We start from the raw sequence: 14,030 nt of genomic DNA, 5'->3' as shown, positions 1-14,030 counted from the left end.
CTAATATAGTTATTTCACACTTTTGAAATAACTCCCTCTGTTGATTCTGTGACTAGCAACACTCGGTGGGTTGGCTGAAAGTCAAGCAGTTATGTAAGTCCAACTCTTCCCATCCACCATGCAAATACTGGTGGCGACCAGGTTAAAGATCCTGGTTCTAAGCCAGTGAATCCAGGTGCTGCCTCTCCGTGACCCTCGAGTTTGGGAAATCTGTGGCTGCAGCAGGCCAAGGTTGGGAGTTGCCACACTTACCAAGAGTAAACCCTAACAAACCTGGGTATAGTTTGGGACATGTTAAGGTGGAGAGGCTTCTTAGATATCCAAAGCAAATTAAAAGTGATTTGAGAACTCTGTAAGAGTTCAGGAAAGGTAAGTTGTAGATATAAATTTGAGCCTTCAATATAGATGGTATTTAAAGCCAGAAAACGTAGATGGTCTCTCAGCAAATTCCTGTGAAGTCCGAGAAGAAATCCTTGGGGACGAGGGGAGGCATCAAAAATGCTGCTGCAGAAGCTAAGAAAGCGGTTCACAAAGGAACAGTCGGTCAACCCCGTCACGCAGTACTACAGGTAAGGTAGAAACGTGTGGACCTCCCAATCTGGTTGGTACTGCTGACCTCCACAGTGTCAACAGGGGGCACGTGTTGATTAGAGTGCCTTGATAGTAAAACAAGGCAAAAGCTCACACAGAAAACTCTTTTGAGGAATTCTAAAAAAGGAACAGTAACTGGAGACAGAAGTGACCTGAGATCAACCAATCCTAAGTCATATAAAATATGCTATTTTGAAAAGGCCATTTCATTCTCTTGCAGTTTCAGAACAAGCAAGGAAATCGCACAATGTTCTCTTTCAACAAAGTTATTTTGCAGCCAAAGATTTTTGGCTAAGAGAGGGTTACAGGGCATTCGACCCACAAGTGCTAGGGTGTTACATGTATCATTTACCCAGCCAGGAAAGACACGCTTGATACCCTGCCCACGGCCGCCTCAGTCCAGGGCGTTCAGGAGAAAAGGCAAACTGCTGCTTGCTGTGTTTCAAAACAGTTGTTGGGTGAAATCACAAGTGATTCTTTCCTTCCTGCCAAGATGCAGACCAAGAATGTTTTCTAAGTGGGTCCGGGAATGTGTGTGTAATACACGTGCTAATTTCCTCAGGAAAATCGTGTATAACATCTGAGTCAAAGTACATCTTGCACTACCAAAAAAAATGAACCAGAGGGGGACAAAATGCATGACAAAGAGTCTTTACTTTTAAATGATCATCAGTACACCAAGTAATAACATGTAATAGTTCTTAAATTCTATCATCTAGTGTTTTGATTGAGACACTAAAAGCAGCTCCAACAATTAAACTAGCACTCACTGCTCTAACCTTTGTCAAAGGCCTCTTTTAAGTATTCACTGCTCTAACCTTAGCCACAAAGGCCTATTTTAAGGCTGGTTGCTGCTTTACACAGATAACAAACAACTACTTACTACTTTTTCATAGATAAAGCCCCTGACCTTCAAGAAAGCTTTAGGGAAAAAAATTTTTAATCCCTTTCTTTCTTAAAAAAAAAGAAAAAAAAAGTGTTTCTTACTATATCTAAGAAAAAAATATTAGTATTATCACATATATATGTGTGTGTTGCTTGAGCTAAAAGGCATAGAAGAAAAGGTACACCCATTAAATTTCTAAGAAATATGAAGTAAAAAGAAGAAATCTTTGGATAAATTTTAAGTTTGTACAAAGAAACTAGATTTGCTGATCTCAAAAAGTAAAAGGACCTACTATACAACATAGAGAAATAATTTAATGCCTTTCCACAAGAATGTAACTCAAGCTTTGCAAAAGCTTCTTACTCCATGGAGGTATCTAAAATGCCCATCCATGGAACAGGTGCTCTTTCTTCTTCTATCCATTTATGCGGTAGTTTTCATGGATTTCTGGCTGGATGTTACAGACAAGGGTCAGCAGGTTGTCCAGGACTTCATCCCTGTTCTGCCGGAAGTAGGTCTGGAGGATGGTCATCTTCTCCTGGGTCTCCTTCTCCACTTCAGTGCTGCAACTGCCATGGGAGCCCAGAGCCTGAAGTCGGGGAGTAATAACACACAGGGAACGTCAGGATGACACTCTAGTTAGCCAGGAACCTCTGGTAAGCAAGTTTGGTACTTTTGGTGAAACCCAATCCCATCACCGAAGAAACAGTCAGCAGTAGGCAATGGAGCCTCATGACTGAAGAGCCTCTGGGAAGTTGGCAATCCCCAAGGTAACGAGGGCACAAAGTGATGCAGTCTTTTGGTGGCCAACCTTAAACCATCAAAAAGTAAACCACACAGCACTTCCACAGCGAGGAAATGATCCCAGAGAGTGACGCATTCACATTTAGAGTCCTATGTACAGCTTTAACCAACGACTGGAAGAAACCTGAAGGCCCAAGGACTGAAGACTAGTTAAACAGACGATGGTGCAGCTACGATACAGATCACTCATAACCACTGAGAGGGATAAGGTAAACGTGTACAGTAAGACAGAATGAACTGTAAAATATGCATTTTAAGGGGAAAAGTGCAAGGTACAGAGTGGTATCAGTGTGGTCTGTGTATGAGTTTCCTTGTGTGTTTTTTAAAAATAAGCTCTTAAAAAATAAGCTTATTATTTTTGTGTTTAACAAAGGCGTAACAGGGATGCAATTTAGGAGGAATATACAGAGTTTCATCACTAATGATTAATGTTTTGGCTATGAAGTTCAGCAGTAAATTCACTGGTATTATGAATACATAGTATCTGTTCTTTCAAATATAAACATTCTAGAATACACAAGACACCATTCACACTGACTGTCTCAGAGGAGAACTACATGTCTGAGTGGGAGAGAGACCAACTTCTCACTGTTGCCCCATTTAATTGCTTAAATGTTTTACTGTCTTACCCCTTTAGTCTCCATTCACAATTTAACGAACACTGATCGCTAAACTGTAACCTTCTACTGCCTTCACAATGTGACTGGGCTTTTTTTTTTTTCTTTTTAATCCTCACCGAGGCCATTCTCTCATTGATTTTAGAAAGAAGGGACTGAGCCCACAACCTAGACTTGTGTCCTGACCAGGAATTGAAACAGCGACCTTTCGATGTATGGGTTGACGCTCCAACCAACCACGACCAGCTGGGGCATGGCCAGCTTTTTATTAACTGCTGTACCTACGTTATTAGAACATGACCTATCAGGTTCTTGCAGACATAACTTTTTTGTGTCTGTCCATTTATATTGCCTAACCTGTTCTCACCTAACCACCTATATTAACAAGCATATCCCTTCCTGTGAGTATTACAGGGCGGTTTACAAAGCATTCTCCCACACGTCACCTATACCCCATAACCGAGGGGAGGCTAACACTCCCTTTTCCAGAGATGAGGAAACCAAGGCTCAAAGAGGTCAGGGTGAACGTGTTACAATTCAAACCTAGGGCTCTTTACCCTATACCATCACTTTCCTTTTATAGGAACACCCTGAGGCATTTCGTAATGGTTAGCTCATTGCTAAGTTGTATTTTTTTAAAGTCTATAGCCCCTACTCAGAAGGGGGGGAACCCCACCAGCTCTATCCTGTGAGCATAAACTATATGCTAAGCCTCCCTACTCAAAACTGAAGTTACAATGACCCACTGCTAGAAAAACTGAGAGCTGTGGTTATAACATGCCATCGATACTGCCCTGATGCGCAACTGCAGCAGAGATGTGAGAACAGGACAGGATGGCCGCCCCCACCAGCGTGTTTCTGCACGGTCCTGTGGGCAGTCTGCAACCCACAGCACCGACCTGCCCCCGTTTAAGAGTCAGAGAAACATTCTAAGTTTTAACAACACTGCCACGGCCCAATGCAAACATGACTGAAACTTTCACTACCTGCTGCTACGAGGGAGGCCTGTGCCCCTGGAACTAGCAGAGGCTGCAATGTAGAAGCTGAGAACCAAGCCCACAAAGCCAAAGGCAGAGGTGAAAACAGCACCCCCAGATTATTATTTAAGCTTCTGGGTCAAAATCAAGTTAGCCTTTCATCTGGGGTTTTAATTAATTCCATTTTGTTTGAACCAGTTTGAACTGTTTTCCAGTTACTTATACCCAAGGGTCCCAGTAAGAGGTTCTTTTCTCCGTGAAGCCCTGCTCCATCCTTGCCCCTTCCCAGAACTCCCCCTGCTTCCTTTGTACTCCCAGCAATGTGTTTATTCTATTACTGTACATACCTCGTGCATGGTCGCCTAGCCTATGCTACTGGCCTATGTCGTTATCTGAAGTAGGGCCCCGCGTGAGCTGTGTCTCTGCCACCACACTTCTCACAGCTGCAGGTTTACACAGACTTGCATTTCGTCACTGAGTCTCCTTGACCACCAGCCTGTAAACTACGCCCCAGGTGGGCAAGGACCATGTCTATTCCTGTTTACAGCTCACCCCTTAGCATCTGGCCCAGAATCTGGCACATATTAACTGTTCAAGAGATGTTTGCTAAATGACTGAATAATTGAAGACTAGGACTCAATGTTAGTTAAAAACTGATCACCCAAAGAGATTTGGCCTGAGTATCCAAAAAACATACAATCACCAAAATTCTAAAATTCAACCAGGACAAGAATTAGCAAGCAATGCTGGGTATTTCGAGAGCCTGGAGGAAGAGGAGAAGAGGGAAGCCTCAAGAAACTAGAGCGGTAATGAAAATGGGGCCCACCGCGGCTTCCTTGGCCTTGAACTCCTTCTCCCTCTGCAGGCGGTACTGCTCAATTTCGGCTTGTGCCTCTTCTTTGGCCTGCTTCAGCCTCCGGTTCTTTCCTGTTTTCAAAAGAAAGCTACATCAGGAAGTGGTTAAAAGACAAGAAGAGGAAGCAGAGACTAAGGTGGTAAATTCTAACATAAAAGAAAAGTTTTAAGATACAGTCCCAAGGGACATACACAGCAGAGAGAGGGAATTCAAAGCTGAGTAATATTATAGGTTCCTGCCTTCTAAAAGCTTTATTTAACTAGAGAGTGACTAGTTAAAAAGGACTGCCGCTCATAACTACAGACTATAAAAATGATGGAAATTTTGGAATGTGTCAGAATATTCTTACAATCTCAATTAGTAAGAACCAGTATCAAATGGGTAACATTAGCCATCTAAGGAACTCGTCCTCTTCCCAAGAAGTAAACACCTAATTATGTTGATTACAACTGGAGCTCAGCTTAGAAGCTTAGCAAGGAGACTAATATGCTCTCACGGGACATCAACCTAAACTCTAACTAACGACAGATGATGTAATATTGGAAACCAAAAGCCACACCTGTGCACAAGGATCTAAGCAATAAAAGTGGTACTGGGAAGGAGTCCTGAATGGACTATACAAGCACCTAAGAGGCGAGGAGACACAGGAGGGCTGGTTTCTAGAGAAGACTATTTTGACACACAGCTGGAAAAATTCTCTAGGTTCTATCGAAACCTGTAAAAAAACAACCCACGACCAACCAACAGAAATAATTCTCTGCCCATTCATCAAACTTTTCAGATACCCAAACAGAAGGAAGAAAGAAGGCCCTAGGTGATCAATCGGAGCATTTCTTTAATTCAGAGCAAAAAACACCCTGCATCTGAAACTAAGCTTTATTGTATAACATTGTGTATCAACTGTACAAATCCCACTCAGCCTATGTGGATGAATGAAACTGAATTTAACCTTCAGCCTCCTGATTAAGAATCTTGGACCCTAATGACCTCAGGACATGAGCACTCCATGAGGCAAGTCCGTAACAAGCAACAGATCTGTCTCTAAGCACCCAACGCTATTTCTCCAAGTGTGTGTTCAGTTCAGTACTACTTAGGGCCTATGGCTGTCCGTGCCCAAACCAGCCTGCACCCCAGGGCTCCCTGTGCTCTCCTCCTCATCAGATATACTAAAAGCCTTATTTCAAAGCCAAAGATCTTTTCCAAGCCAACGATCTACAGATAACATTTATGGCCCCAACATTATGCAGTAACTCCATCTAATTTCACAATCTCTCTCTCCTGATCGCTCCCAGCTCCCACAGCTCTCTGAATTAATCTCTAAAGAGATAATACATTCTCTGCCTCTTAGCAAACATCTTCAGCATTCAAGTTGATAAGCTTCTCTGAAAATATTTGAACAAGAAATTATATTTCTTTCAATCTTGTTTTTCAAGGGCCTTACATATGGGAACTAGTGTTAGGTTTTACTCCAATGAAATACGCTGTAACATAATTTTTTGTTAAGTATGGCTCAAACCAATGATTTCATGAAAAATTTGGGGCGATGCATTTTACCACATCATGTACTGCCCCTACCCAATTCCTAAATAGGCGAGTCAATTATAATTACAGGTCAAGAAAGGCAATAATTTTTTTCAAATTGTAGTTCTTCCCAATTCCTAGTTATTGTAGTACTTCTATCCCTAGTTACTGCAAACTCTGAGATGTGTATTAGCCATAAACTCCTTTAAAATTAATTCAGTAAAGATGAAGCTATTGAGATAAACAAGTGCCTGCACCAGGTTTGAGGGTTAAAGAAAGGTGTAAAACATGACCCACTGCCCCGAGGCACTCAGAATTACTCCTCCACTTCCCCCAAATATTCTCACATGCTTTCCAACAGATAAAACTTGTTACTGATGAGCCACCACAGGATTAAGTGTCAGAAGTCATTCTGGAAACACTGCATCAAGGGCATGATCAGAGAGAGTCTATGAAGAACACAGAACTTTCCAGTCACTACAGCAAGACTAAAAGGTTTGTTCCCACCTGCAGGTTCCTCAGAGAAAGCATTGCCTATGAAATGTAGAGTGTCGCACAACCCCTAATTAAAAGTACAAGAGCCACGTACTTGGGTGTAAGAGTGTAAGGCTTAGATTGAGAGAAACACCAAGGAATTACTAAGACAAGTATTTCTTAGTACTTTATCCTTGCACAACGAAGGAGGCCTGCAGACCCTAGCTGATATGATCAAATCATTTCTCTCCGAGCCTTATGTCTCCCTCTGTAAAACGGGTATAGAAATATCTATCCCACCAGACGGGAAACTGAACACACAAATTAGACACAGTCCCTGATCTCCAGAAGTTTAGTCGAGTGACACGAGCTATTGCACTGTAATGACAGAAACGAGCGGCTGAGAAGGACACCTAGCCTAGTCTGAGGAGAGAAGGTCAAGTCCAGGGAGAATTCTTGGAAGATTTTCTGCCTCAATTCTGAGATTTGAAGGAAGATTAGGGGTAACAGAATAAACAGAGGGAAGTGGGGAAAACCTCTTGGAATCAGAGCAAACAGCTATGCACAGGCCTGCAGGGAAATCAATGAAGGTGCCTTTGAGAAATCAGAGTGATTCCACAATCTGGAAGTGAGGACCTGTGACATCCAGGAAGAGAGCAAGAGACCGATCCAAACGTGCCTCCGCGACCCTACTAAGGAATGTGGACTTTATTCCGCAGGCACTAAACGTTTGTTGGCTGTAAAGATGGTGGGAAAGTCATGTTTAAATTTCAGATGGATGATTACCCACAGTGAGAATGAACTTGGAAAGGAAACTTCCTCCACTCATCAATCTAGATTAGATCTACCTGTTAAATTATTTAGCAACCTCGAATTTCTCAATTCTAGCTCTCACCTCATCTGCAACTTGCCTATCCCGTATCTGCTTCCTTCACTGGGATTCTAGCTACCATGATGATAGAGACCACAGACACATCAGGCAACGCGCCTGGCACCTATTAGCCACATTAAAAAAAAAAAAACAAACATTTAGGGTCTCAACGAATTAGCCTGCAATGGGAGCCTTAGAGAACTTGATGACCTGGACTAAGATGCTGGCGGTATAAACGGGGTAGACATGAACAGATATAGAAGCCTTGCTGGCTGACTACAAGTGGCGAACGACGTGGCAAAGAGGACTCTGTTTCTAGGCTGAGCAACCACACAGATGGAGGCTCCCCCAACTGAGAGAGAGGACCCAAAAGAGCAAGTGGGAGGGGGAGAGACCATGAATTCCATTTGGATAACCCATTTTATTCGCCTCCCAGGAAAGACGCCCACCCATTGTTGCCCATGCCCGATCTATTATCCCACATCACAGCTTGCAGTCGGCCTAGAAGCCTTCGAGAGCCTCAGATCCAGAGAGCTTCGAGACCCGCAGCTTCCGCGATTGCAACCACCCCTCCACCCCGCAGTGCTGCGGGCCTCACCCACCTACCACCTCCCGCGGCCTGGCCGCGTTCCCGGCCTCGAGCCGCGCCCCAAAACTCACGCTTGCGAGCCTCCGACACCTTCTCCGCGGCCCGCTTCTCGGCCTGCAGCAGCTGCTGGATGCCCTGCGACTGACTCGCCATGGCGGCCGCGCCTCGAAAGCCTTGGTGCGCGACCTAAATGCCCCCGATGGCCCCACAAGTCCGAAGGCCCAACCGCCCAAGATCTGCGCCTGCGCTCTGTACTAGTCGCCACGTGATCCCCGCAGCGCCTGGTCAGCTGACTGTCCTTGGTATCCCGTGACTGGGCAAAACGGGGCGGGGCGGAGGAGGGGGGAATTGGGTAGCGTCTCGACTGCGCCTGTGCAGTATTTATCTTCACTTCTTCCGGTCTCTGCCTAAACCGTACCGTCCCTCCCTCACCTGGTTCTGTGATGGTCTCCGCCCTGCCACGTGACTGTTGCCGTAATTCCTTATTTTCCAGTATGTTCGCCTTAAGGTCTGGAGAGGAGGAGGCCAAACCAAATCACCTTCTCTGCACACTCCTTTGTCCTCCTCCCTTTCCGGAACTCAACTATGTTAGGGGACAGATGGGGAAAATTCTTGCCAGGCTTTGGGAGGAGTTGGATTCGTAATGGAGAGGGAGACGGGTTGAAGTCAGCCACTAATGTGACTAATTTGGTGGAGGGCGTTTTCCATTTCTGAACCCGAGTTCAGAACCGTGTCCATAAGTATATTTCGTGAATGCTCGCTATGATCCTAGGGCACTGTTTGGTAAGTGCGGAGGATACAGCAGGGAGCAAGACAAAGTGGGCGCGCAGTTTATGGGCAAAAAAAAAAAAGATTAAAACGACAAATTATGATGAGTAGTAAAGGAAAAATGCAGGGTGCTTTAAGAAGAACTAAAGAGAGAGAGATGTGGTCCTGTCTGCGAAGGCCTCCCCGAGGAAGTGGAATTTAAAGTGGAATCGGAGGACTGAGAAGTTAGCCAGGGAAGAATAGACTGATGGCGGTGGGGGTGTGAGGGGGAAACCTCGGGTGATTAGGGAGATAGGGACCAGCATGCGTGGATTGGGGGATGGCAACCCGGCACGTCACCATCCCCTACCAGGAAGAGAGACAAAGGAAGCCAAAGGTTGATTTACAACATGACAGGCACTAGCCTAAGCACTTAACTTACTCCTGACAGTAGCTTTGAAGTAGTCTTATTAATCTTAGTAGTGACCAAACTGAGGCTCAGAGAGGTTAAGTAACTTGCCCAAAGTTGATCCCTATTAACCCTCAGAATAGTGGCATCTAGCCGGGGCTGGAGAGTGAAACATCTGACCCACCCGGCTCTCCTGCTAGAATCTTGTGGGCCGTGGAAAGGACCAGATGAGCTCTTAGAGTCTTCCAACGACTGAGAACATAAGATAATGCCAGAACTTTTCTTCATGGAAATATCTCCGCCCTTGAGGGGGAGCTGGATTTACGGCTCAGAATATTTCCATCTGATTGAGGTTGAGGATGGGGTTGAAAAGGAGGCTAAAATGACAACTCCTATAGTTAAGGGACTAAAGAGGTCCATTTGTCCGTGTGCATCAAAGCCCAAAGAGACAGGAGTTTGCAGCAAAGGAAATGAGGGCTTGTTTTTAGGAAGTGCCCCTTGCTTGGAGTCACAGGTAAGCTACTGCTCAAAGACCTGGCTCCTTGATGGATTCCAGGGGATGGGTAATACAGGGGAAGAAACATTAATCATGGTAACTGAGTGTTGTGGTCTCTACTGATTGGTCGCTGCTAGGGTAGGAAGTAGTTGATCAGTGCATCTGGTCCTGATGTCAGCCATGGCAGCAGTTCATTGCCACTTTTCTGGTGAAACACAACTTAGGCCTAGATATTATCTCCAGCTTTACCGAAGCACCGTCTCTGTGGTTAATGGACTCAGGTTTTGTTCTTAAGATTATTTGATACTGATCAGAACCTCATTGTCTTGAGGGCTTCATGGTTAAGGGAGTAGATGTGCAAGGGAGAAAGAGGCGGATGAGTCAGGGTGCTGGAGGAGGCCAGTTTGAATCAAAAAAGGAAGGAAAGGAGAAAAGGTCATTAAAGAAACAAAGTCCCTGGGATTTTTAAGCCCGGTCAATGATTTCTTGGGACGATTTATTGTCTCTGGTGCTCTAAGAAAACATAATTTACAAAATCAATCAATGGAGAGTAATATACACTTCTATGGGTGGGATGAGGATTAAAAGAGATAATGGTATATCATTTCACTTACATGTGGACTTTGAAGAACAGAATACACAAACAAAAAGAATTGGGACAGAGACTTCCGCCAAGATGGAGGCATAGGTGGAGCCGGAGGGGAGGGGGTTTTGGGGGACTGGGTGAAAGGGGTGAAAGGATTAAAAGAAGTACGGGTTGGCAATTACAAAATAGTCACAGGGATGTAAATTACGGCATAGAGAACATAGTCAATAACATTGTCATAAGTATGATCACTATGCTATAACCCTGGAACTAATATAAAATAATATTGAGAACAAACTGTAATTGAAAATAATAAAAAAAACACAAAAAAAGAAATAGCACTAATACTGTAGTACACAGAAGGAAAATAGAGAGATAATGGTAGCCAAGAAGAGGAAACACCTTGAATGCCCATCAGCTGACACATGGATGAGTAAAGTGCGGCATATCCGTGCAATGGAATGTTTGGGGGTTGTAAAAAGGAAGAGGCTACTGACACATGCTGCAATATGGAGGGACCTTGGTAACATAATGCTAAGTAAAGAAAGCCAGACACAAAATACTGCATATTATACAGTTCCATTTGTATGACGTGTAGAATCGGCAAATCTTTAGAGATCCAAGGTAGATTATTGGTTAACCAGGAGCTGCAGGGAGAGGAAATGGGGAGTGACTGCTCACTGGTATGGGGTTTCTTCTGGGGATTGGGGGAATGTACCAGAATTCATGATGATGGTTGCACAGCCTTAAGACTCTACCTAAAGTACCAAAGTGTACACTTTAAAGGGGCGAATGGTGCAAGTATGTGAATTATGTCACCATAAAGCTGTTACAAAGAGAGAGTGAGAACGAGAGAGAGAGAGAGCAAGAGAGAGAGAGAGCAAGAGAGAGAGAGAGAATGAGAATGGATGTGAATCCCTTGCACAGCTTCTAGTCTGTGCTAAGTGCCAGGAAATGGAAACTGTTGTTTTTGTCTGGCTAGGGGGTAATTGTTTGATTTACAAATCTGGTCCTCCACTTAACAAAAGCCTTCACATCAGGGTTCCACTCCCAGCCAGCTCCCTCAAAGCTTCCAAATATCTTCAAATTCCAGATTGTTTTTTCCTCACAGCATTTCAAAAGTTTATTGTGTAGAGAAAGAAACATTAGGCAACTTGTTCTCGGAAATTTCCAGACTGGTTTGGATTTTGTGATAGTCAGAGTGGGTGTTTGTTGTCAGAGCTCGGGTACACTGGGGAGATGTCCCACAACAAGTAGGAAGTGAGGGTGAAGAGTAGGCCTCCAAGGGAAGGCTTGAAGTCTTCAGCCAGCTGGCCAGAGCAAAGATATTCAAAGTCACCAGAAGGGTACAGAGTGGGTCCCAGGCCTTATTCCCCTGCTGTGGAAAAGGATTAGCAAGGCTAAGAAAAGAATGTGCCCAATCTAAGGTATGGCTGTGCAAAAAGAAGCCTAATTCAAGAAGGAGCAATAGCTATCTTCAAGGCCTCAGGTCAACAGTGATTCTCAGTGCCTTGGCTAAGGAAATTGGACAACCTATCATTTACTTGCTGGGTGACCTTGAGAAAAGTACTCTATGAGTCTGTATGAGCCTCAGGCTCTTCTTGTTAAGAATGGAATTAGTATAAAAGGGTTATTGTGAGGATTAAATTAATTCGTACATACGTGATCTCCTGTCAGTATCTGTTGGGAATTGGTTCCAGAACCTCCCTTTCCCAACGGATACCGAAATCTGAGGATACTCATGTCCCTTATATTAAATGGCATAGTATTTGCATATAACTTATGTACATCCACTGATCATCTCTAGATTACTTACACTACTTCATACAGTGAAAATGCTATGACCTCCACCTGAAGCCGGTCATTAGGCTCTTATGTGAGATGTGCCCTCCCTATCCCCAGAGGAAAGGAATATACTTACCTCCAAGACCAAGAAACTCCAAGATGAACCTGAACAAACGACCTTACTAAGTTTCCTCCACGTTTACTCCACTTAGCTCATGGCCCCTTTGTCCTATTGCATTTTCCCATGACTTTCCACTCTTCATCAAAACTAGCATCAAAAACACTGGGAGCAGCCACACGTTCCTGTCCCTACAGGGCTGCAGCCTTGGGGCCACTGCTGCTTCCATCTGGGCCGCGCACCCATCAAGTCTCAAGATGACCAACATCAAGCTCTTAAGTGGCAGCTCGAACCAGGACCTGTCCCAGCATGTGGCTGATCAGCTTTGCCTGGAGGTGGGCAAGGGGGTCACCGAGAAGTTCAACAACCAGGATACCAGCATGGGGTTGGGAAAGCATGAAAGGGGATGATGTCTGTATCACCCATAGTGGCCGCGGACAGATCAGCAACAAACTGATGGAGCTGCTCACTGTGATCAGTGCCCGCAAGATTGCATCATCATCCAGGGTGACCGCAGTGAGGGATCCATCCTGTGTTTTCCATACACCTGCTGAGATAAAAAGCACAAGAGTCGTGCTCCAGTTTCTGCACAACTTGTGGCCAGTATGCTCTCAGTTGCTGGGGCAGATCACATCATCACCATGGAGCTGCATGCCTCTCAGATCCACAGATTCTTTGACATAACCATGGGTAATTTGTAAGCGGAGCCCATGGTCCTGCAGTGGATTTGGTAGAACATCATGGATTGGAAGAACTGTAGCAATCATTTCCCCCAGTGTGGGTGGAGCCATGTCAATTGTGGACAGACTGAAGGTGGAGTTTGCCTTGATTCACAAAGGAAGGAAGATGGCAAGTAAAGTGGATCCGATGGTCCTGGTGGGCATCATGAAGGACCACCATGGAGGACCACCACCATGAAGGACCCCCTGGCACCAGGAAGGACCACCATGAAGGATCTCCTGGTGGACAGCATGAAGGACCACCTGACCACCATGAAGGACCACCTGGCCATCCTCGTGAATGACATGGCCCACACTTGTGGATGGCATGGCCCACACGTGTGGTACAATCTGCCACACTGCAGACTAGCTGCTCTCATCTGGAGCCACCAAAGTTCATGCTATCCTTACCCATGGCATCTTCTCTGGGCCAACTATTTCCAGAATAAATAGTGCCTCCTTTGAGGCTTTTGTTGTCACAAACACAATTCCACAAGAGGACAAAAGGATTCACTGCTCCAAGACCCAGGTTACTGGCGTTTCAATGATCTTGGCCAAGGTGATCCACCAGACTGACAGCGGTGAATCCGTGTCTTACCTGTTCAGCCACAACCCACTCTAAATCCAGGATGGGAGTGTGGAACGTGCCTGCTGGCTTCTGACTGGTGTGTTTTTATCTGATTTTTCAGCTTTCGGACTCAGCGATAAGAACACCAAGCATCAGACCTTTGTATGCTCCAAGATCTGTCATTCCCCTTCTGCTGCTCAAGACCATTTATTTCCAGTTTAGAGGGAGGGTGGCGGTTAATCGAACTGTGAACTGTCATAAATCAGTTTTGTCATCTCAAAGGCTTCTGATAGGTGACTTTTTCCTTTGCCCTGCCAGTATTTTGGGGCCATAACTTACAAGTATATAATTTCATTGTGGAAGTTTATAATTTATATATTTCAGGGTTGCCAGAAGTGTCTTTAGGATAAAGACTT

General features: G+C 44.7%; 1 protein-coding gene and 1 pseudogene across 2 annotated transcripts; one reads left to right on the top strand and one right to left on the bottom strand.

Annotated features, from left to right (window-relative positions):
* Nucleotides 1-1,226: 1,226 nt before the first annotated feature.
* ATP6V1G1 (ATPase H+ transporting V1 subunit G1) lies at nucleotides 1,227-8,450 on the bottom strand. Of its 2 annotated transcripts, XR_005068400.1 has the most exons (4): nucleotides 8,258-8,450; nucleotides 4,702-4,802; nucleotides 1,410-2,066; nucleotides 1,227-1,370 (listed from the first exon to the last, which is right to left on the bottom strand). XR_005068400.1 is itself a non-coding variant. In XM_037059133.1 (3 exons), the coding sequence occupies exons 1-3, from the start codon at nucleotides 8,337-8,339 to the stop codon at nucleotides 1,893-1,895; spliced, it is 357 nt and encodes a 118-aa protein (XP_036915028.1). In that variant the 5' UTR covers nucleotides 8,340-8,450; the 3' UTR covers nucleotides 1,227-1,892. The 2 variants fall into 2 exon arrangements, 1 of the variants encoding a protein (XP_036915028.1); XM_037059133.1 differs by having other exon boundaries at nucleotides 1,227-2,066.
* Nucleotides 8,451-12,584: 4,134 nt separating this feature from the next.
* LOC118995912 (ribose-phosphate pyrophosphokinase 2-like) lies at nucleotides 12,585-13,668 on the top strand (annotated as a pseudogene).
* The last annotated feature ends 362 nt before the right edge of the window (nucleotides 13,669-14,030 follow it).

Source organism: Sturnira hondurensis, unplaced genomic scaffold (assembly GCF_014824575.4).
Source record: "Sturnira hondurensis isolate 20B ecotype Veracruz unplaced genomic scaffold, ASM1482457v3 Scaffold0010448, whole genome shotgun sequence".
NCBI classification, from domain to species: Eukaryota; Metazoa; Chordata; class Mammalia; order Chiroptera; family Phyllostomidae; genus Sturnira; species Sturnira hondurensis.
This window is presented reverse-complemented; position numbering and strand designations above follow the sequence as displayed.